Genomic DNA, 25,302 nt, shown 5'->3' on the forward strand with positions numbered 1-25,302 from the left:
AGATAAAAAAACACTCAAATCCTTTTTCTTTAACATACAAATAACTTATGTACAATCAAAACTTGTTATCAATTTTAGATGACATACAATATTCAAATTAAAAAGAGTAATGGATTTAAGATGTTTAAATAAAGAAGGTGTTTCATTAACTTTGTCACTCTAATAAACAAACTAACCAAGTAATTAAGAAGAAAGGGATAATCTAGTGGTTAACAACACAACAAAACAACAAAAGCTTCAAGAATGTAAAACTTCCAATTCATTAAGCTGGCTAACAAAGCCTGCATGGATTAATTGCACTACTATATATCCTTTTTAAAGAATATATTCACCTAGCTAACCTTAGCTCAAGATCCACCTGATCACCCTCCACAACACTGATGACCAGTGGCGAAACCGCCGTTGTCTTCTGCCTCTTGCAATTCATAACTTCTTCATCTTCACACCCTAGATACAAATTTGTTTTAACTGGTCCAAGAACCAACACTTCATCACAAACACAACTTTTTGCATCTGAGTTGCTAGCAAGAGTGGGACTTTCTTGACTTAATATAGTTATTGAAGAAACCCTAGTAGGTGAATCCGGTGTGGTGAAGAAACTAGTGCTTGTAGACTCCAATAAGAATTTAGGGTTTTGTTGTACACTGTTCAAAGATTGTTTCATTTTAGCTCTTTCTCTTCTGTGAACGTTCATGTGACCACCAAGGGCTTGAGCTGATCTGAAATCTCTTCTACAGAAGCTACAAGAATAAGACCTTGGAGGCCATACGAACCCGCCAAGGGGACTTCGAGCATCCTCCGCGAAAGCTTCTTCTTCCCATGAGTGGCAGAATGAGTTGTTGAAGATAGTACTGTTCTTGTTCTTCACCCACATCAAATACTGAGAGTATTGCTCCATAGATCTCTTATAACTTTATAATTTTCAAACTTGTTTGAAAATTTAGAGAAAGATAGTGGATAAGTTTTGTTGTGTTTTAAGGCTTGGTTATACATACTCATATAACTAGGACATTGTGTGTGTATTTGTGTGTGTGTGAGAGAGAGAGAGAGAGAGAGAGAGAGAGGGTATAGGTTTACAAAATAATAAGATAGGTGAAAGTTTCTCATTTAGCTCTTTTGAGTGTCGGGAGAGTAATTGAATATTGTAAACATATAATTTGTCCATCTCTATTTTTTATCAATGTTTCGAACTACCTCCAATATCCGAATTAGTCTTTCTGAAATGAAATATTAGTTAGCATTCATATTGATTTTGGCGTTGCAGGTTTGATCACCCAACAAAGAACGTCATTAAAAAGAAAACTTACTACTGTGGGAAAATCCATTTGAATCAGTTTTCAAACCCGAGACATAAAAATCTCAAACCTTAATCATCATCCCGTAACATTAGACTAAAAGGCCAGTTTCAATAATTTTCCATCTTATAATATTGTTACTGTTTCAATTCTTTAACTAATTAAAGCCTTCATCTTTATCCTAGACCCAATATATGGAACCTTCATGTATTTCAAGCTCATGAAGGCCGGATATCATTAAGGTTAATACAAACTCAAAGTATTTCATTTAGTTTTTTTATTCAGATGGTAAAAACTAATGAAGATATATTAAACAATCATCCTCAATTTTGATATATATATTACTCAAATTTAATCATTTTCGGGTCAGATTTTATATCACATATTAAGATATATGGGGATAACTTGTTTTAGTGTTTGTTGGTGGTTTGTTAATTTCTTCAAAGAAATTTCAAGATTCATAATTCATAAAACTAAATTAATAATCAATGGTCATATTTCATGTTAAAGTCAATGAACAAAATTCTGTACAGAAGATTGCTAGATAGAAAAGGACATAAATAAAAACATTAGGCTAACATGTTGTGGTAATTAAATTAATAAAAGTAATTGAAATGGATGTCTTGCTTTGAATGTTGTCCTGTAAGTATATGCTCACTCAGAATATTTAAATGCGACCCGAATTGGATCATAGTTCAAGATAATTAATGTGTTCTTCTGTCTTATCGTCAACCGAAAATTTTAAGTCAAAATTAAGCAAAATGATCAATATTTTATAATCATTAATTTCCCTCTAGAAAGTCATGTATATATATAAAATGGTTCAAATAAAAATAAGTAGTTTCATAAGAATGATAAATACCAACAATTTTTTGACATTTAACATTACAAATGATGGTGAAATGAATGATTCTAGGAAACAATGTCGGTTATAGTGATGAAAGAGTAATTTTAGGAAACTTTGTCGGTTATTGGTAATTTTTAATCTCAAACTATTGATTAACATGATCCAATAACTATGATATATTTCTAGTCTTCCTAGAAAATTACTTATTTTTATAATAACTTTCCTCTATATGGAGAATATGGGAAAAAAAACCTACAAAAAAATTAAAAAGTTAAAATTATTTCTTTAGAAGTTTTTCATTTATTATATGTATAGGGGTAGATCCGATACCAAAATATTAACCTATTAAACATACAAATAGGTAGTATAATTACAATTTTGAACTAATAATTAAGTTATAAAAAATAAAATAGTGTAATAATAGTTATTTTAGTTCAAAAGTTATAGAGCAATAATAATTATAAAAGTGTTAACATAATTACTCTAGTTATTTGTATATTTCTTATGTTTTGCATTTGATCTATACAATATATATATATGTATATATATAACCGATTATTGGTCATCGAGCTATTGATTAATGTTTCGTGTGTGTGTAGATTGACAATAGTTTGATACAAGTATTCTTTGTTATGATACATTCAATCTTAATTTGCTAATATGAAACTTGTTAGTAACTTAATTTGTTTATGTGCATATCACATAAGATCCCATAACTAGCCCTATTGTAGCCACACCAAAACCCTAATTTTGGCAATTAACCTTTGTCGTATCTTTAAAACACGTACACAACTTGTATGCTACAAAGATATATTGGACTATTGATCATTATACTAACTTCAGAAGATCGATCAGCATCTATGGGATGGCGTTATGCATGTAGCTTGACAATGGTTTAATACTTTCGTTTTTGCTTTAATATTTGCATTGTTAATTTGATTATAGGAAACTTGGTAGTAACTTGGTTTTATTTTGTGTATATCAAAGATGATGGCACACAAACAAGGGCGACTATGGCAGCAGGGGTAGCATCGGTAAATATGGGACCACCCCTTCTTCAAATTCATGTCGAAGGGTCGGACAAACACAACCATGGGTTATAGTCATTTTATTGTTAAAAATTAATGTATAAATATTACGGGAAAAGTTTTAAGCTATGAATATAACAATTAATGAAATTTATACTGTTTAACCGTATTAAATATTTTAGTGTACTTGAAATTAATTGTTAACCAATGTGAATTGTAATATACATTAAATAAGTTAGAGGGGCGAAGTGCACCCTTGTTTTACTTTATTACAATGCCAGGGGAAACTCCTAACGAATGAAGATTCCAAGAGCTCAACGCCTCTGGTATCAAGGTTAAGGGTGGTAGACCGTGGCATTGTCGAAGGAGCAGCACGCCTAATGTTGTTATATTAAAGTTTTCACTAGAAAAATAAATTTTCTAATATGCCACGTTTTACCATAAATAATTAAAAGGGAATTTTAGTAGTTACCAAAATCTAATCAATATATCCCGTTTGTTTTGGTCGAGCGTTATTCACAAAATTCATTTTTAATTTCACATACTCATTCTTGATCTCATCTAAGTTTTATCCAGTTGAAACTTCTAAAGAACCACCAAAATAGTTGTAAATAGAAAGTGTTAAATGACTCTTAGATTATCCAAGTTATTATCTCGAAATTCACCAACAATTGATACATATAACAAAAAGAATATGATCATTAAAATACGGGATTAATTTCTCTTTTAATTTTGTAAGTCATGGTGAGCTACAATGTTATCAATTATTTTTATATTGACAATAATTGTACCAAATTTTGGAGCATTTGAATTGGTTACTTGATATGATTCCTTATATATAATCATAAAACTTCAAATACCCTAAATTCCAAAAGTTTGATTAAACTACAAGCACAAGGGACACATTGCTTCTTTCCTACTACAACAATTCATAATTAATTGTAATTAATACACGAATTATTTGACTTGTGTGAAGACTAAGTAGCTAGTCCCAATTAAAATTAACCATAAAATAAAATTGTAAAAAGACAACAGGAAAGGACTAATTAGCCCTTTTAAGACCATGTTTTCATATATAATTGCGCACCTTTGTACTTCTAGAAGAAAGCATCTTCTAATATGAATCATTGATACTTTGTTGTAAAACGTTTTGTGGGTAAAATAGTTGATCATGGGTCTTACCCACTGGTCGACGTGGTCATGGGTCTTTAAGACCGTTAGTAATTTTGATTTGCATTAAAAATAATAATATCAAAAATAAATCTAAAATTCATGGAAGTAAAATATATATTAATGTCTAGAAATATATATAAACTGTTACAAAATCTACACGGGTTTATGTAAAACAATGACGAACTATCTAACCTAAAAGATTCGGGGAGAGTCCATAGTCGCTCTTGCGTTGGCTTAGTTTCAACATATGTCTATTGAAGTAATTAACCAACTCAATGATACTATTTAACAAAACAGAAGAGTATTTTCTCTCATAATCTCGTTTAAATCCTTTTGTTTAGGTGTAAAAAATTGTTATTTAAAGAAATAAAAAATCTATAGATATACACTTTTATTTTCTTTATGAATATCTCAACAGAAAAGACAAAATAATCCAAAACTTAAAAAAAAAGGCATCATAATGGGTTCAAGGGCACTTTTATAGAATTAGAGTAAGAATAAGACTATATGCTATGAGACAGGTGAAATGACTAAGGTGAAAAGTGATCGCAACATGTAATTATGTAATTGATCCGGTTGCAAAGGGCTTTTACCTTTCACATCCCAGGGTGTTATGGAAGGGTGAGTGAAAGTGACAAAAATAATTGGTTTGAGTGAAATGATTGATTAGTAAATAATAATTAAAAAAATAAGTGAAACAAGCATTCACGTTCGCTACCCTCATGGAAAGTGTCTTTCATGCCCTTTGACACCACATGTGGTGTGTACCGTAAAACTTGCCTAGTTGGAATTTTGGCAGAGTGCTCGATCCGGCGCTCCACAACTCATGGTCCAAGTTTAAGAGTTTAATAAATTAACAGCTCTCTTTGAACATGTTTCCAAAGTAGACAACTACCATTTTATGAAAAAGAAATTGAGTTCCTAACCACAACCTACAATGTTTATTCAAAAGTTGTGGCTTGCCAATTACATAGGTGCTTCAGCCATGTAACCATATAACCCCGGTTCCCACTTCGGTACTTCCTACTAGCATTATCAAAATCAAAATCCATAAATTTCATTTCCCACTAGCCCGTCTGCCTTTTACATTTGGGCCTAGTAACCAACATCTTCCTACTTAGCGTCTTAGCATGTCAATGTTTGGCCCAAACATCATGCCTTATTTTAAAAAGTCATTATGGGCTTCATAGATGCTCTAAGTCTCCAACTAGGACTCGGATTACCAGGAGTGTAAGCAGCTTTTAAAGAACGTGTTCGGTTGAACCCATACAAATTTCTTTTTAGTGATATATTCATGTGTTGACATCACATCCATATAAATTTAACATCAAACCCGTAGAAAACTCAAACTTAGGTGATAGACAATCAGCCGTCAGTCCATCAAAACTTTCCAAACCCGTAGGAAAAAGTTTCAGACTATGAGGATTACCCACTAAAGTACATGCAATATCTTACCATCATTGTTAGTTATTTCTAACAACTATCAAACACCTGAAATCATATATTGAACCCCAAGTTCTGTCATATTTCCATAACTATTCAAGACGATTTTATGCTATTTTGAATCGAATTTCAACCTACAAACTATTTAATTTGATTGATATATTAGATGATTGGTTAATCTTTCAATTGTACTTCAATTTCTAGTCGCCTAACTTAATTACCTTTCAGATTACTTAAATAATCATCAATAACTATTAACTATATAATACGCATTAGTTATTGATCAATAATAGATTAATAGTCCAAAGCTTGACAGCGGCTCCTCACATGTCAAGTCATTTGGTTCAGGTATCAATTGTCTAGTGTATTTTGAAATAGTCTACATGTCAAAGAACGATTATTCAATTCATTTTTTTCATATATTAAAGTTTCAACAAAATATTTTATTTTAACTTTTAACTAGTGCTTTTGTTTTGCACATTTGGTATTAATCAATCTTGTTTAAAAAAAGGTGATTAAAGTCCAAAAAACAACATACACGTGTCCTCATCACATCATATGTATCGTACGTGATCTTATTTTAAGGTTCCTGTTCTTCCACTCACGATACCAAGGCTCCACTTTTGTCCTCAAACCCAACCTCCTCGGCCGAAACCCCTTCCGATTGTACGAGGAACATCCGAGGTTCTTCCGACCAGATTCAAGACATGACAAATGTTTTTCATTATTACAATAAGTCGTTTAAGTTAACGTTTCTTATTCTCGTAGTTTTGTCGGCTTCCTTTCTCGTTCTCTCCGCCTTACGCCGCCAATCGTCACGGATACTCCACCGGAATATTCCAGAAACAACCTACCAATAACAGGAATATTCTTATTCTATTGTCGGAATATCCGAACAGCCTACTAACATTTCACACGTGCTGTTTGGTATTAGCGGATCGGTTCACACGTGGCCGGATCGTCGACACTACTCCGAAATCTGGTGGCAACCGAATATAACCCGAGGATTCGTTTGGTTAGACGAACAACCCGACCCGAAACTATTCACTCACCCAAATTCACTCCCTTTTAAAATCTCGGAAAAAGTGACCGGGTCGAAAGTATCCGGGTCAAACTCGAACCCGGATCCGAACCCGAATCCGGCGGTTCGGATAGCTCGGATTGTGTTGGAGTCGTTTAACCTCGGGTTACCTGATGTAAGATGGTTTGTGATGGGAGACGACGATACAGTGTTTTTCGCGGATAATTTGGTATCGGTTTTATCGAAATATGATCACCGAAAGATGTACTACATTGGTGCGAGTTCGGAGAGTGTGGAACAAGACGTGATGCACTCGTATGATATGGCGTTTGGTGGTGGTGGGTTTGCGGTTAGTTACCCGTTGGCTGCGGAGTTAGAGCGGGTTCTAGACGGGTGTCTTGATCGGTATAGTTATGTGTACGGATCGGATGAAAGGGTTTGTGCGTGTGTGAGTGAGCTTGGAGTTGGCTTGACTAAAGAGCGTGGGTTTCACCAGGTAATTTTTGCGAGTGATTTTTGTAAAGTTAATAGTTTTAAATTTAGGAGACAGGACACGTAAAAAAAAAGTAAGAACATTGATTGATGACATGTGTCCCCGCTAACATGTGGTGTCGAAGGATCATTGTCAAATGAACCTTAATCGATAATCTTGTTGGAGTGGGTGTCGTAATTAAACTAAAGAATGCTGGTTTTAAAAATCTTAACTTTTATGTGATTGTCACATAATAGTTTTAAATTCACTTTTTTAGATGGTGGCAATCTTAACCATCCATTAGTCTATGCTTACGTGGCACGCCTACTTGTCAATAAACATCTATGTTGCCTCATTACGTGACAATAATCATCTGTTTCGTTTTCAAGAAAATTGATTTTAAATAATTTTAACTATGTCTTATTGGCAAATAACAGTCTCAATTAAATGTGTATTTTTTTTCCAATGGCCAATTAGGCTTACCACGTAAGCAACAGACTAACAGAGTTTAACCATTTGTTAGTCACTGACCATTGAAAAAAATAAACCTTTAGTCGGGACTGCCACCGGCTAAGTGTAGCTAAGTGTGAAGTTAAGACTATTAATTTCAATAGGACATAATTAAGATTATTTAAAATCAATTTTCCTTAAATTAATATTTGGAATTTTTTTAATGGTGTTTTCTTGAAAACTTATATCACAATATTTATTTATGTTTATAAATTGGTGTCTTTGGACTATTAAGACGGGAATGTGAGTGATTTTTGCTAGAGGTGGGAAAAAACTTTTTAACTGTCATGACCCAAAAATCAAATAGAAACCAAACTGATTTGGAACCGGTTTGTAATTTCCTCTACCAAAAACAGTCTCAAACCGGTTAACCAACCTGAAACCGATTCATATTACATTTGTTATTATAGATCGCTAAGATGGCTACTAATCCGATTCTTGTCGAACCTTGATCTTGAGTCTTAACTCTCAACTACTTTGCATGAACCATCATTAAAGTCTTCTTAGGTACGCTTAATAACATGTTCATGTCTACACGTCTCGGTGTATACTCACTGTCTTTATAAAACATTCAAATTTCCACTAAGCTTCTTATTTGCAACTTGTAAGAATGCCCGGGTTTTACAAATGTTTTTGAGAAAACAAAAAACTTACCCATTAAGATCTCGCCCACGGCAAAAGCTACTTGTAGGGTCAAGAAAGGATGAGACTAAGACATACCTTTTCACTATCCTATCCACGGCCTCTTAAAACATGCTTGTAACATGTAATGAAGTGTGACATGGGAAATTAAACAAGCAATACGACAGAGAATACTAGTAATAGAGTTACTGGAAAACATACATTTGTGTGCTAACTATATTAACTATATTAGTAACAGATAGCAAAGCAACAAGCACACAAACAAAGAAAATAAGTATAACCCTCTTAAAATTACCTAGAAGTCACCCTTAGAAAATCTCTACAGGAAGATGAATATACCTTAAGGCCAAAGTTTTTCAGAAAATGATATTATATTATTATAGAGCGTATACAATAGTGGAACTACGAATTTTGTTCAACTACATTAAATGAGTGTTAATCCTTTATTGGTTATCACAGATGGATATCAGAGGAGACGCGTATGGTCTACTAGCAGCACACCCCATGACACCACTTATATCACTCCACCACCTTGACTATATAAACCCACTATTACCAAACCTAACGAAGTACGCGTCATTGGACACTATCATCCAGACATACCGGTTAGACCTACCTCGAGCCATGCAACAGTCGTTTTGTTACCACTACACATGGTCCATATCTGTCTCATGGGGATACACTGTCCAGATATACCCCACTCTCTTGAGGGTCCAAGAACTCGCGATGCCATTGCAAACATTCTTCACATGGAGTAGCTTTAAAGACGGGCCTTTCACGTTCAATACCCGGCCCATGCCCACCAACTCATGTGAACGCCCGAGTATATATTACATTAGTCGGATTCAAGAGGCAGAAAATGATACAATGACCACATATACGAGAGATAAGTCAGTTGATATATGCAAAAACAAACATTATCCTTACAAAATTAAGAAGGTTGTAGTTTTGGCATCGAAGATGAACTCGAATTATTGGATGCAGGTAAATGTCTCTGTTTCTGTTGTAATATGGCATCTTAATTCATGGTTTTGCGATATATATTTTAATGGTAGCTTTTTTAGAGGCACCAATGACAAGTGGTGTATTGTGCAGGGGCCAAGGAGGCAATGTTGTGAGATTGTGAGGTGGAAGTATAATAGTGTAAAAATACGTGTTAGAAATTGTAAACACGGAGAGACTATCACTGCCTAGAAGGTCATCTAGTCAAGCAGGTTAAATTGATTAGGATCAAATACAACTAGATTATTCGGTGCGAAGCCTATAAAAAAACACATTGCGGCATTTTTGTAAATAATATATGCTTTTAAAAACTGCTCTTAACTCTTAAGTAACTGTTATTACTCTATAGTTTTAAATAACGAGTAAATTAATTATAGGCTACACCTAAGTTTTCTTGTGGTTTAATAGTTATTACACTATGATAAAATTACTCCAGAGCGATAATTACTTCAACATTGTTGAGTAATAATCACTCATAAGTGCTTCACATAATAAGAATACTTCGCATGTTAAAATCTACTTGGAAATACCATCTTAGGGGGTGTTTGGGGAAACTTTTAAAATTGTTTTTTTTTTTGCTTATTTGTTTTTTGAAAAGGAAAAACAACTTTTGAAAAGCTCTATTTTGAAGCTTTCGGAGTTGCTTTATCAAACACATTTTGCTTTTTAACAAACAGAGAGCAAATAAGCAAGTTTTAAAATCTCACCCAAACACCCCTTAATTGAAGTCTAATGTTAAGGTGATAATCGTTTTTTAAAGTTACAGGGAAACTACACGGACGAGGTTAGGACAGCCAATTAACTTTGTAGCATTTGGTTGTGTTTTAAATGAGCTTAGTTGAGTGTGTTATTTTAGAGTGATTTGATAAAGGCTTAAATATGCGGAGTTCATGTATACATATGTGAGTTACTTTCTAGAGATTCGTTTTACCATTAAATGATATATTAAATCCATTAACATCACGACTTCTCTCGTACTTGGAATTATGATCAAGCCAATCTTTTATATAAGCTTTAGTATCATCAAACGACTAGCTACTTTAAATTAAGTAAATTGATAGTATACTCAAATTATATATATATATATATATTACAATTTGAAACTTTTTGTTGCATCATAGGTTGTACCATGTGAAGTTCAAGTTGTAACAGGCTTCAAAGGTTGTAGTGTGTACTAAGTGAAGCTTAAGTTGTACAAGGGTTTACTTACCAGATTATGAAACCCTCTTTCCACCGTCTCTCGCAATCACCTCTTGCTACCACCGTCATCGTCGTCTTCGAGCTCCGATTTGGACCGTCTGCTGGTGTATGATGATGATGTCGTCCGGCGTGAGTCCTTTAATTTCGACTGTTGGCGGGCCAGGTAGGAACCCGAGGCGACAACCGTTGTATATGGCGGTGGTGCAGTACGAAAATGATGTTTTGCGGTGATTGTGCCTTCGATTTCCACTGTTGCCGAGTTCCATTTACGAACCCTAGGTGACGGTAGTGGTGGAAGTACATCAAAGTCGGTGACACATATATGGTGGAAATGGAGAGCAACAAACACAGTAAATATACATCAAGTTAGGGATAACCTAAAGAGGTACAAAGCCTGGGCACTTGATGAAGGGCTAAAGCATGATTCTGCAAAACAGTGTATGTCGTTATCTTTGTTTTTGTACGTACCTTTTATAAACACACATATTATGATAGGTGCTGGATTTGTAACGTAGATTGATTAATTTGAAATTAAAAAGTATGAGATATGGCCAAAATGCCTTCTTATGTGTTTGTAAACAAAACAAGGTTACTAATTTGATGTTTCTGATGCTATATGTTGATGCCAAATTTGTAGAAATATCAGCATCAAGTGAAACCTAATTGTTGCTTCCGTTTGAAACACATGACTAATTTCAATGAACTTGAATCGTTGAAATCCTTTTTTTTTTTTTTGCAGGCAAAGCCATAGGAAGTTCTATGCAAGCCAGATTTATTTTTTATATGCATGTTGCAACCTGTGTCTTTTGACACCCGGAGGCAGGACATAGAGATAGAGGCAGCCAAGGTTGGTTTTCATAAATAAATCAAATCAATTCTCTCCACTTTGCAGATGTTTACAAGTGCACTTTTGAAAGACATGTCTAATTGCTATAGTGTAGGTTTTGATTAATTATTTTAGAGTAAAGTGTTTTGTTTATGTGCATTTAGTGGATGGAGTTTGAGAGTATTTTCTTCCAAAAGCATGATCTTTCCAACTATATACCTGAGATAGTGTCTATGCTAACAAGTTTTTCAAGAAGCCAAACCAAATTGTATATCAACACCTAGACCTTTTTCATTGTGTTGATCAACACAACCTACAAACATGGGATTTAGATGGTCTAATTGTACACATACATGTTTGGGTTTGTGATAAACTAATGGAAACCTAATGAGATTTCAGAGTCATTTGTGGCTTAGTAAATATGGTGTTTATTGTTTAGTATTTCATCCAAATAATTGGTGTTTAACGGGTTAGTTTTCTTTAACAGTTGACGCCCCGCCGCAACGCGGGGGTATAAATACTAGTTAACGGTATAATGGCAAAGTTTTTTAACTGCATTCCAATTTCCAGTCACCTTAACTTGACCACTATATATTGAAATATAATATTTAATTTGGACACACAAATGATTGCTTTTTGGTCAAAACCAGACAACAAGTAGAAAGCATTACAACTATTCCTCACATGTAACATTATTTAATTAAAGGTATCAGGAGTATATTTAAAATGTTCAATTAAACGTATCAGGTGTATATTAAAATGTTTTCCATAAATAAATTTATATAATAACCACGATTATCTCAATCTTTTTTATCAATATGAAAGTTTCCTAGAAATGTTTTGTTTACACATCAAACTCGTAAACTCAGTAGTTGTTTTTGCTCATTTGGTATTAAAGAATTTTGCTAACAGCCTAAAGCAACTCCGGCTCTTTAGGCAAATACATACATGATATATATATGCCTCCTCCATTGCATTCATGCACAAACGTGATATTATTTTTATGAAAAGTATAACCGGTTTCTTCATATATTTACGATCAGTTACTAGAGTAAAAATACAGTTACAAAACAAGATAATTATGGTAAATACATCAATGCTAATAAATAAATGAATCAATACAGAATATGACATAATATGGAAGAACATAGCATTTTGTTGACAGTTTTGAGGTTCATCATTATATTTCCATATATATATGATACCTAGCTCCAATTTTGTCCTTAAATCCTCTTCCAATCGTACGAGGATCAACCGAAGAGGTTTCTTCGACCAGATTCAAGAAATGACAAATGTTTTTCACTACAAGAAGAGTAAATTCGTAACGAAGTCATTCATAACGCTTCTTATTCTCGTATCTTTCTTGGCCTCCTTAATCCTTCTCTTCGCCTTACGCCTTCTCCAGTGGAATATTGATCATGAACCAACCTCCCAAGACAAGGATTTTGTCCTCGGAACATCCGAAATGCCAACTGATGTCTCACACGTGCTTTTTGGCATATGTGGATCTGTTAACACGTGGACGAAACGTCGCCACTACTCCAAGCTATGGTGGCAACCAAACGTAACCCGAGGATACGTTTGGTTGGACCAACAACCTGACCCGGAATTATTCTCTCACACAAATTCCATACCCTTCAAGGTCTCGGAAAATGTGACTCGGTTGAATAATTCCAGGCACAACCCTCGCATAGCCCGAATTGTGTTGGAGTCGTTCAAGCTCGGGTTACAGGATGTAAGATGGTTTGTGATGGGGGACGATGATACGGTGTTTTTTACGGATAATTTGGTATCGGTGTTATCGAAATATGATCACCGAAAGATGTACTACATTGGTGGGATCTCAGAGAGTGTCGCACAGGACGTGTGGCACTCGTATGATTTGGCGTTTGGTGGCGGTGGGTTCGCCGTGAGTTATCCGCTGGCTGCAGAGCTAGCGCGGACTCTCGACGGGTGTCTTGGCCGGTATAGTTATTTATACGGGGATGATGAAAGGGTTCATGCTTGTGTGACCGAGCTTGGGGTTTCCCTGACGAGAGAACGTGGGTTTCACCAGGTAATTTTACGACTTATTATTGTAAATTTGGTGTTTTTAAATATATAAACTTGTTAGGAGTTGATATGATCATAGTAAAAATATTAACTAAGGACCGATTAATGTCCATTAATCCCGATCCCAATCACTTACCAATCTTTCATACTTTTACATATTGGGCATAAAACTTTAGCCATACAAGTTTGTATATATTTTAACCTTTTTCACAAACTTTTACTCTTTAGTTTTGTACACAACTTTTAGCTCTTAAAATCTTAGCGTGAAACTTTTACATTTTACTTTTGTTGAACCTTTGTCACTAGACTTTTAGCCCTTAAAATCTGGATACAAAACTTATATATATTTACAATTTGCACTAAACTTGTAACCTTTCAAACTTTTATCACAAAAGTTACAGACTTGAACAAATTGATCACAAAGGAATTCACACTTTTAACCCCACCTTTTCAGTTTCAACTTTGATCACAAAATATATATTTTGATTGTACCGTAATGAACTGAACCGTTTCCAACCAAGTTCTCATCACGTCCATACCGCGTTGGTTTAAAGGGACTTGTTCCTATTATTTAGGAAGTAGAGTTTTAGGTGGTTTTGGTATTGTTTAGTAGTTAGTAGGGTCTTGCTTTAGTCTTTTTTTTAAGCAATTAAGTTTATTCTTCTCTTTGTTCATTTTATTGCTATTGTTGGAGCTACTATTATTGTATAACCGTTTTTAACATTTTTTTTATTTTTATTTACGTTTAGATATAAATTTATACAAAACCGATCATACGCACTTGTACAGTTCTTTACCGCTACTTTGGTATTAAAGAACTTTGTTTACAAAAGTGGTTAATGGCCAAAAGTGACTCCGGCTCAATTAGGCAAATACCTACCCAAATCAATGTTGTTTGTTGGAAGCCCGGATCATGCAAATGTGATGTGGCTAGACAACCCCCATTGTGGGTGAAGTCCGTTTGTGCCAAGTCCATGATTCCAGACATCGTTAGAACAAGTAATGTTGTCTCAACCATGTTGTCTCTCACACATATAATATTATTTTAATATGTAGTACATTTTTTAGCGTCTTTGTAAACTTTTGTTGTAAAAGAAAATAAGTAATTTTTAAGAAAGTTTGTAATATGATATTAGACGGGTGCCCGCGCGATGCTGCGGGAAACACGGCTTTGGTAATCACATTACAAGTTTATGTGTGTTCGTTGTTAAGTTTGAAACCGTGAAACATTTTAAACTGGTAATTGGTTTGATTTCACGATTGATTTTTTTCTTTAACCTTTGGCCAACCGATTTCATTTTTCAACGGGGTGTTCGGTTTTCGACAACAAAAGACGTTACTAACGTTTTTGGCTCACGGTTTAATTTAAAAACCATCAGAAGCAAACCGCAAACACTCATACATAAAATGTTATTTTTTTTTAACTGAAAAACTATAGCAATATGATACTCAAATTAAAGATAATAAAATGTTTGTTTTTATGGTGCAATGCTTTATAAAATATATTAACGTATAAAAAAGTTATGGTCGTTCAAATTCGTGGGGAAGTTGGGTTAAAAGTGAAAATAAAAAGAGTATATAGGTAAACGATTAAGGTTCATAGTTGTAAGTATTGTTTAAATTTACAAAAAGTGATTAAAGTTAAGGAGGAAATATTGTAAGTATCTTTAATGAATTGAAAATGCACGTGAAAATATCATTCAAAAGACAATATTGCCCTTTTCAATATGTTTTGTTAGGTTGTAACTTATGTATTAAGAAGCATTGTAATTTACTTAAAATTAAACGTCTTCATTTGCTACCTCATTATATATAGCATAGATAAAGCTATATGACAGTTAGTATATAAAGTTTTGTTGTTGTGGATTCTTTTATACGCATGTTGTGACGTCCATACATTATTGTGCAAACGTGACCTTATTTTAAGGTTCTTGTTCTTCCATGCGCATATCTACTTATCTAGCCTCCACTTTTGTACTTAACTGCCCCGAAACCACGCAAATACGAGGAACATCCGAGGTTTTTCGTAAATAATTAACGAAATGACAAACTGTTGTCATTACAAGAACACAATCATAATGAAGTCGTTCAAGTTAATCCTCCTAGTGTTCCTTCTATTTTCAGCCTCCTTTATCATTCTCTCCGCCTTACACCGCCAACCTTCATGCTTGTCGACCGCTCCCGAGTGGCATTTCCACCCGAATATTCCCCAAACACACGAATTATATCCCGGAATATCCGAACCGCCTACGGAAATTTCCCACGTGCTGTTTGGTATCAGTGGTTCGGTTCACACGTGGACGGATCGTCGACACTACTCCGAACTCTGGTGGCAACCAAATATAACCCGAGGATTCGTTTGGTTAGACAAAGAACCCGACACAAAACTATTCTCTCACCCAAATTCACTCCCTTTTAAGGTCACGGAAAGTGTGGGCCCGAACCCAGCGGTTCGCATAGCCCGAATTGTGTTGGAGTCGTTTAACCTCGGGTTACCGAATGTGAGGTGGTTTGTAATGGGAGACGACGATACGGTGTTTTTTGCGGATAATTTGGTATCCGTGTTATCGAAATATGATCACCGAAACATGTACTACATTGGTGGGAATTCGGAGAGTGTCGGACAGGATGTGAAGCACTCGTATGGTACAGCATTTGGTGGTGGTGGGTTCGCGGTGAGTTATCCGTTGGCCGCGGAGCTTGTGCGGATTATGGACGCGTGTCTTGATCGATACCGTTGGTTTTACGGGTCGGATGAACGGGTGAGGGGTTGTGTGACCGAGCTTGGCGTTTCGCTTACGGTAGAACGTGGGTTCCATCAGGTAAATTTAACTGTTTTATATAAATATGATGGATGGTTACAATTTAAATCGTCGGGTGTGGACATACAAATGGTTGATGACTGGGTCTTACTGTCTAATGAATCTTGTCCGGTTGTTGAAGACTTGGAATGGATAGTATGGACATGGTCAATGCGTCAATCAAGGCTGATTTTTTTTAAATAGTGTTTTAAGAAAAATTTGTCAAAACAAATATTTTGAAGTTTAACTTTCACTGCAATTTTATTTAGAACCGCGACTTTTATTTAGAGAGTTTCGTTGCCTTACTTCGGTCAGACTATGTTGTCTTAACCGGGTCAAGACTGGTTTTAGACTTTGGCTTGGACATTTCCCGGGAAATCATACCATCAGCTGCCATTTGAACAGTCGTGCCACCACCACAAGAGCATAACTCTCTGGCGTAATACACGGTATGGCGAAAACCCGGGTGGGCTTGGGATTCGAACTGACAACCTCGTAAAGCTTAGCTCAAATCATTCATTGTCTATATCCACCATAAGTGGCACAGATGTGGATCGAATTTAGGTCAGGGTCTCTACTAAAGAACTCAAGCCTCATACCACTATACCACAAATTAAATATTAACTTTCACTACGTGGTTATTGGTTCTTTTTATTTCAATAAAATAGTATTTTATTATTATTTATTTTTTTAATTAAGAAAATTAGTTCCTAATGAAAATCTACCGAGACACATTGAATTTCCTACGCCATAAAGGAATTTGTCGTGTCATATTAAAGTTGTTGAGCTAAAGTGATCTAGTATGTCGTGTTATGAAATTTGTTGCGCCACAACAAAACTTGATGTGCTAAATGACACATTGAAACAAAAGTTGTTCTTCTACATGACCATCTTAAACCTTGCAAGCTTCCTCACTAAATCCGCTCCTTAAGGAAAAGCAGGTCGACGCTCAAGTGGTGAGTCTGGTAGATGCTTGGAAGCACTTGATTTCATATGTCGTAATGGTGTGACAAATGGTTTTAGCGGGCGTGTTGTACAATGTGCGGTAAAGATTTTATAAGAATAATGAGAGTTTTTAGTTTTTAAAGAAAACGTACAAAATGGAGGATTCCGGTCTCCGAAACAAAGAAACATGCTGGCCGTTTCTTGACAAAATGATTGACTCCAAGACAAGTCAAAGAGTTATTAGTTTACTTCAGTGTATCCACACCAGGAGATAACCCTTATTGAGACTTTTCAAATGAAAACAATGATTGAGAAGTTGGTCTTAACAATGCTAGCAACCAAGGCGTGGGCGATACACGTAGTTGATAATGATATGCCTCTAGTGGCAATGATAACAAATTTATTGACTCTTGTGGAGGTCAACACTATAGAAACCAACCCCAAGAGTGGTATGTTAGCAAAGGGGCTACTTGCCATGTTTGTGGATACAGTACCTTCTTCTCTATATTCAAAGAGGTTTCAGCCTATCAAAAGCTTTGTATAAAGAATGTGATTATGACCGACTTCAATTGGGTAGGAGACATGGTCTTCAAGATAAGATCCGAGAAGGAAATATTCTATATCTAAAATCTATTACTATAAGTTTTAACTTTTGAGTATGTATTATACTGTATGAGAGCTTCGAATCAAACTAAACATCATCCGAAACAAAGCTAAGGTGAATGAGATATCAATATTCAAAGTAGGTGTGTAAAACCGATAAAGCTGCGAAAATTTGAAGGTAAAATAGTGGAATAAGGGGGACTTGTCCCATATAGAGTGATATATAAGTGAGAACCTTCCTTAGTGTTTTCTTAGACAAAAGAACTATTGGGGATCCTAAAGGGTGCTCGTACACATGCATGTGTGGCGTAAGTAATAGGCACAATGTTGCATTTTGATTGCGCACTAGGCACTTAGAGTCGTCTGTGTATTTTGGAAGGATTGTTCAAAGTAGTCACTAAGCTCCAGATTGGCTACCAGTCTACCACCCGTGTGTGCTTTGCTCCTCAATTGTGCTTGATTGATTGCTACCGCTCCTAGTTTACGCAGGTGCTACTAGATGAGTTTAAACATGAGAAATAATCAATTTCAGTCAAATTCTTTTAAACAAAATAATTAGCATTGAAGACATTTAATATAATTTGTTTTTTTTTTTTGGCTTAGTTCTTGATAGAGCTAGTCCAATTGGGTTTCACTATAAATATTAATATATCCTAAAAATAAAAATATCAAGATTAACAAATTCACAAAAGTTATTCCAAGCTATCATTTAATTGTATACTTTTCTAGTTCAACGTACTATTTTGAATGCTACTTTTGTTGTGCTCTAGAAAACAAACAAGTTCTACTAGAAGACATGTGTAGAACATGAATTTTCAACCAAAACCTATTTTCGTCTCGTTCTTGCAATTTCAATTTTATTCTAGATGTAAAGTTTTGTAACCCATTGCTTTCCTTTGAGATTTTGTAATTAATTCAATAAAAGTGTTTTATTTATTTTACTATAAAGACGGTTCTTAAATTTTAACCCTTAATGTTTATCATAGATGGATATTAGAGGAGATGCGTATGGTCTACTAGCAGCACACCCCATGACACCATTGGTATCACTCCACCACCTTGACTATATTAATCCACTTTTACCAAACAGAACAAAGTACGAGTCATTGAATGCCCTCATCCAAACGTACCGTCACGACCCACTCCGAGTGGTGCAACAGTCATTTTGCTACTACAAGACCTGGTCCCTATCCGTCTCCTGGGGATACACGGTTCAGATATACCCGACTCTATTGACAGCAGTAGAGCTCATGATGCCAATGCAAACATTCCTCACATGGGATAGCTTTAAAGGTGGGCCTTTCACGTTTAATACCCGACCCTTCCCGACCAACCCGTGTGAACTTCCGGCTATGTATTACATTAGTCAGGTTCAAGAGGTGGGAAATGATACTGTTACCACTTATACAAGAGATATGACGGTCAAGATATGCAAAAACAAAGATTATCCTAGCAAAATTGAGAAAGTTGTAGTCCTTGCATCGAAGATGGACCCATATTATTGGATTGAGGTAAATATTTTTTGTGTTTGTTATATTGTGAAAAGTATCATGATTCATGGTTTTGTGAAATGTTTTAAAGGTATTTATTTTGAGGGACCATAATAGCAAGTGGCATGTTGTGCAGGGGACAAAGAGACAATGTTGTGAGATTCGCAAGTGGAAGTATAAAAGTGTCCAAATAAGGATCAGAAATTGTAAATATGGAGAGACCATTACAACTAGTACTTAGAGTCTTAAGACGGTTAACTGCAGCTGGTCAAGTGGGTGGATATTATCTTTTTTTTCTCTTTTCAACTAACTTGATATTTGATTATAAAATATATCTTTAAACTTTCTAAGCATTTATATTGAATGAATTTTTTAAAGCATACAAACCTATTAAATAAATAATAAACATTAGTTTAGTTACTAGTATTTTTTTTCCTTAGATGTCACTTAAGGCGTCCATAGTGGGATATCCTGACCCCTACGCCATAAATTACACTACTTGTTGAAGTGGAAAGTAGAGGTGCACAAATCGGGTTTCCAAATACCCGGGTTTGGGTATGCAATCAAGTTCGGGCATGACCGGGTATTGGAAATAAGGTATTGGTAATAACGGGTCGGGGTGGGTCCGGGTCCGGGTATTGTCTCTATAAACCATACCCTATGCATCGGGTTCGGGTAGGGTATTAAACCGGGCATTCTAAACCGGGTATTTGAATACCCTGTTTTTGAGTATTGAAAAAACCTTATTTTTCGGGTTTTTTCGTGTATTTTTCGGGTACAGATTGGATTTTTTAAAAATGTTGCACTTTTAGGGGTATTTTTCGGGTATACATCGGGTTTGAAATACTCGGTTTCGGGTATTGGAAAAACCCGGTTCCGGGTATGGAACCGGTTCGGGTTTTCGGGTAATACCAGGTACAAATCTGGTCCGGTTCGGGTTTTACTACTGAAATCTTTTCTCGTAATCCTCCTATGATGGGATTCTTCGAGAATTGTGCATTTGGATTTATGGGACTCTTCGAGAATCTTTTATCGTGATCCTCCTATGATTGGTATCCATATCTTGTTCCTCATTCGAAGAATTTCATCATTTCCTTTGACAAGTAGATCAATGGTACCATTTCTTTTCTCATTAGCAATATTATTTTTCTTCTATTGCTTATTTCTGAGCATTCTTTACCTCGTCAATTAAATTGATTTGAAGTTCTAACCTTAGAGCTCGCAATCTTTCAGGTTTCTCATGCTATTTTCTGCTTAATGCATCGGCTACTACTTTAGTCTTACCTTCACGATATTGGATTTCACAATTATAGTTGTTAAGAATTTCCATCTAACGTCTTTGCCTCATGTTAAGCTCCCTTTGCCCAAATATATATTTTAAACTTTTATAATATGTGAATACAGTAAACTTATTACCATATAGATAGTGTCTCTAGATCTTTATGGCAAAAATTATTGCTCCCAACTCTAAACTGTGTAATTCTCTTTATGCTTATTTAGTTGTCTATATGCGTAAGCAGTATTTTTTTCACGTTGCATAATTAGTAAACATCACAATCCTGATTTAGAAACATCACAACAAACTGTGAATCTTCCGTTTCTTCTTGTAGTGCAAGTATTGGGGCATTTGTTAACTTTTGCTTCAAAGTTACAAAAGCTTCTTCTTGCTTAGGTTCCCATTCAAACTTGACATTCTTACACGTTAACTTGGTTAACGAAACTGCTATTCGGGAAAAATTATGAATGAAACGTCTATAATACCCTGCTAATCCTAAGAAACTTCGAAATCTGTAGAAGTTTTAGGAATTTCCAGATTAGTAATAGCTTCTATTTTGACAGGTTCCACGTGAATACCTTCATGGTTAATAAGGTGTCATAGAAATTATACTTCTTCTATTTTGGCAGGGTCCACGTCTCATTTCCAATCAATTTATAGCTATTTTTGGAACCTGTCGCGTATTGCGATGGTCATAAACAAAAGGTCATCGCGTATCGCGATAAGTCTTATAGCAGTGCCGAGTCAACCCTAGGTAGGCTACGTGGCATGCCATGTGGCACGTTATGTGTCTTGTCTGTGTAACCTCAACGTCGTGTATCGCGATGTGTTACTTTAATAGTCTATCGTTTACCGCGATGAGAGGATTATTAAAAATTTTAATTTTTCACAAAAATACTAAGGCGGCCCTTGGCATCAAAGCGCCACATCGCGCTTCGCCCGAGCCTGTCCCCGTCCCCATGCGCGACGGGTGCTTCGCACCCTCCACTAGAACCAGTGGGTGTGCTTTGTCTTTTAAGAATATTAATATATGAGTTTTCTTTCTTATAAAGAGCTCACTAGTTTTATAATTTAGCGATGTGAAACAAGAACTTACATTTCTACTTATACCATGGTGGAAACCTCTCCCTTTCTTTCTTCCACCAATATGAGATGAAATTTTATTCTTTAATTTCTTTACTTTTTCTTTAATTTATCTTGTGTTTTGTTATAGTCGTCGTGTTTAAGAATATAAAGGATTTCACTAAGTCTAGAATATAAAGGTCCCACGGATGGCGCCAATGAAGAAACACTAAGCGACCCCGGGCAGATTACGGATAATCTGGGGGTTAAGTAGATGTTTCCCACGAGAGTTAGGTCCGGCAAAGATGGTTATTCTTCAGATGACCTGCAAAACAGATACCGTGAGCTCGTCACTGAGAAGGGGGGGGGTTCCTCCTTGTGACCACCCTCCGGCGTGAGAATCAGACTAGATTGCTCTGAATATAATTGTATATTGAGAGAAATAGCTAGTGAAGATAAGATGATAATACCGTTCCAATGTGTTGGAGTATTTATAGCCGAAGGTAGGTTTCCAAGCAGGTACAGCCAGCTGTATAATATTCCTTTTCTACCAACTGTGGGCTACGCACGTGCCATGCTGGTGGCTGGTGGGTAGGCAGCGGCTGATATTGACATGGCCGGCTGTGTACTATTCCTTTTCCACCGGCTATGTACTATTCCTTTTCCGCCGGCTGTGTACTATTCCTTTTCCACCCACTGCAGGCTACGCACGTGCCACGACAAGGGTTGGTGAGTAGGCAGCGGCTGATAGTGACATTTTGTACTAGAGCGTGCTCCTCCTCGTACTGTTGTCGGTGAGCTGTCACCCTGTGATTGGTTCATAGGCTGCTCTGGTCAGATCTTGTCTATTTTGTCCATACCTTGGCAGGTATAGTACAAAAGACCTTCCAGAAGCGTACGGACTGGCTCATTTGGGCGGGAGTATTACCGCCTTGCTCATTCCTTCAGGTGACATTACTGAATTATTGAGAGTTAGTGCCTTGTGCGTGTAGCCTTGCTATTAGTGCGGGTAGCCTTCCCTGATGGCTTGTATCCGCAGCTGCGGGAATAGGCGGGGTACTTCACCATTGGGAGGCTTTTCCTGCGGGAACAGCTGGCGTACTGCGCGTAAGGTCTTCATCTCTGAGCATGGTTGGTCCTGCGGAACCAGTTGGTCCTTGCGCCGACGTCCCTCTTCAAGGTGAGTCTTGCGGGTACAACTGGGCTCTGCTGGGACCTACCTCTTCAATAGTATTTTTCATGGTTATAACAGAGTGTAGTGTGTATGTATGTATGTATCATGTATGAGTGGTAGGAAGGGACTTAATAAGTGGCTAAGTAGGGTGACATGTAGAGTCATGAGTCTTTTATGCTCAAGTAAATTCTATGGGTAAAGCCAAAGGTAAATAAATTTTACAATGTACAAGGTTATAACCTTGACAATTGTTATGTTTATGTTAAGCCATGACAATTAAAGTGGTACTGTGATCTACTTGTTCAAAATAAACTAGGTAGGTGTCCGTATGATGCAACAGGATATGCACGAATGTTACCAGTGTCAGTACGTTCCTCACAAGTTGCAACAGTACGTGCATTACCTGATAATGGTATGCGCTTAACGTGCATCAGACGTGTAACTAGTGTCGCTAAGCGTGTCACACAACGCCAACACGCAAGCAATATGGTACGCATAAACAATGCCATCCGTGTAATCTGTGACGAAATCAAGAAGCAAAAAATAAAATGTACAGTAATTTCAAGTAAACCACTTTTTAACCCAGCCCGTTTTGACGCGAAACCCGTTCCAGCCCAAAATCGTTTTGACCCAAGCTTGTTTTGATCTGGCCTCTTTCGACCTGAACCAAACCAAATTAACCATTTTTTGTATCGACCTGTACTGACCTTAACTCGTTATGACCCATGAGCGTAAATACCAGATTACCAGGAATGACGAATACTATAAGCAAAAAAATTTTATAGTAATAACATTTATTTGTTTATTTATCACCATAATAATAATTGTAAGACACACACTGCCAGTCTGTCTGCGCTTACCACAAAGCCTTGGGCTTGTGTTTCAAATCTAAATCTGATTCCTTCTTCTTCTACTGTCGGTCAAGTTTCTTATAACCAACCAACCGGTAAGTCCATTTTATTCTATCACAAACACAGACCCCAAGCATACAGTGCCTGTTCTTCTTTTATCAGGTATTATAAACTTAATCTCACTTTCTTTTGATTTTACATCTTATTCAATTAGGGCTGTAGTGACTTGAGATTTCATTGTTGAACCAATCAATACTCTTAACAGTTAATAATATTCTGCTGCTGCTGAAACCTAAATTACCTTTCATTTATTAACACCCCATCTATATATACATTTGATTTCTATATTAATATCAGTTTGCGTTGCTTAACACAGAGGTAGGTAGGTTTTCTTTCTTCAGATTGCAAAATGACAGTCACTGATGCCCCTAAACCGGACAAATCCGCCAAGGTCTTTGTGGCCGGCCACCGCGGACTCGTCGGCTCTGCTGTTGTACGCCGCCTGCGCTCCCTCGGCTACACCAACCTCATCCTCCGCTCCCACTCCGAGCTTGACTTAACAAACCAGTCCGCCGTCAAAACCTTCTTTTCCATCGAGAAGCCCCAATATGTGATCCTCGCTGCAGCCAAGGTCGGCGGCATCCACGCCAACAACACCTACCCTGCAGACTTCATCACCATCAACCTCCAGATTCAGACCAATGTCATCGACTCCGCCTACCGTTACGGCGTCAAAAAGCTCCTCTTTCTAGGCTCTTCTTGCATCTACCCCAAACACGCCCCCCAACCCATACCTGAATCCCCTTTACTAACCGGCCCGCTAGAGCCCACCACGAGTGGTACGCTGTTGCCAAAATAGCCGGAATCAAGATGTGCCAGGCGTATCGCCTGCAATACAAGTGGGACGCCATTTCCGCCATGCCCGCAAACTTATACGGTCCCAATGACAATTTCCACCCCGAGAATTCGCACGTGTTGCCCGCTTTAATGAGAAGGTTTCACGAGGCTAAAGTTTCCGGGGCTAAAGAAGTCGTGGTGTGGGGTACAGGGTCACCGCTGCGTGAGTTTTTGCATGTTGATGACCTGGCGGATGCGGTTGTCTTTCTGTTGGAGAATTTTTTTCGGATTTAGAGCACGTGAATGTGGGAAGTGGGAAGGAGGTGTCGATTAAGGAGCTTGCGGAGTTGGTTAAAGAGGTCGTCGGGTTTGAAGGAGAGCTTGTTTGGGATAGCTCGAAGCCGGATGGGACTCCGAGGAAGCTTATGGATAGTTCGGCGCTTGCTAAGCTGGGTTGGGAACCGAAGATTTCGCTTCGGGATGGTCTCGTTGGTACTTACAAATGGTACGTTACGACGCAATAAGTTTGCGTAAATGTGTTGTTACTGGTGATAACTTGTTTTCTGTTTTAAGGTTATTATATTTACAGTTGTGTGATTGTTATTTACTACTACTTTTTAAGAGCTATGCTATACTATATTTTGGGGATTGTGGAATGAATTATAATCAAGGAATTTATAAATTACGAGTCATAATTTATAGCAGATTTTGGTATTACCCTGCTGCTGTTAATTTGTTTTTTGGATTTATGT

The 25,302-nt window shown here is 36.5% G+C and overlaps 4 protein-coding genes and 1 pseudogene across 5 annotated transcripts; 4 read left to right on the plus strand and 1 right to left on the minus strand.

Moving 5' to 3' along the window:
* Positions 1-328: 328 nt before the first annotated feature.
* LOC143581362 (uncharacterized) lies at positions 329-898 on the minus strand. Its single transcript, XM_077064185.1, has one exon. The coding sequence runs from the start codon at positions 896-898 to the stop codon at positions 329-331; it is 570 nt and encodes a 189-aa protein (XP_076920300.1).
* Positions 899-6,217: 5,319 nt separating this feature from the next.
* On the plus strand, positions 6,218-9,644 carry LOC143582273 (uncharacterized). Its single transcript, XM_077064883.1, has 3 exons — positions 6,218-7,303; positions 8,891-9,415; positions 9,527-9,644. Exons 1-3 carry the CDS (start codon positions 6,998-7,000, stop codon positions 9,623-9,625), a joined length of 930 nt encoding a protein of 309 aa, XP_076920998.1. The 5' UTR covers positions 6,218-6,997; the 3' UTR covers positions 9,626-9,644.
* Positions 9,645-12,924: 3,280 nt separating this feature from the next.
* LOC143581372 (uncharacterized) lies at positions 12,925-13,584 on the plus strand. Its single transcript, XM_077064189.1, has 2 exons — positions 12,925-13,515; positions 13,573-13,584. The coding sequence occupies exons 1-2, from the start codon at positions 12,925-12,927 to the stop codon at positions 13,582-13,584; spliced, it is 603 nt and encodes a 200-aa protein (XP_076920304.1).
* Positions 13,585-15,435: 1,851 nt separating this feature from the next.
* Positions 15,436-19,680, plus strand: LOC143582258 (uncharacterized). Of its 2 annotated transcripts, XM_077064874.1 has the most exons (4): positions 15,436-16,333; positions 18,847-19,371; positions 19,487-19,592; positions 19,624-19,680. In XM_077064874.1, exons 1-3 carry the CDS (start codon positions 15,554-15,556, stop codon positions 19,589-19,591), a joined length of 1,410 nt encoding a protein of 469 aa, XP_076920989.1. In that variant the 5' UTR covers positions 15,436-15,553; the 3' UTR covers position 19,592; positions 19,624-19,680. The 2 variants fall into 2 exon arrangements, with proteins under 2 accessions (XP_076920989.1, XP_076920981.1); XM_077064866.1 differs by having other exon boundaries at positions 19,487-19,625.
* Positions 19,681-24,046: 4,366 nt separating this feature from the next.
* On the plus strand, positions 24,047-25,132 carry LOC143580461 (putative GDP-L-fucose synthase 2 pseudogene; annotated as a pseudogene).
* The last annotated feature ends 170 nt before the right edge of the window (positions 25,133-25,302 follow it).

Source organism: Bidens hawaiensis, unplaced genomic scaffold, assembly GCF_021521415.1.
Source record: "Bidens hawaiensis isolate Kalapana, Puna unplaced genomic scaffold, B.hawaiensis_p1.1 tig00001511_1, whole genome shotgun sequence".
Lineage (NCBI taxonomy): Eukaryota > Viridiplantae > Streptophyta > Magnoliopsida > Asterales > Asteraceae > Bidens > Bidens hawaiensis.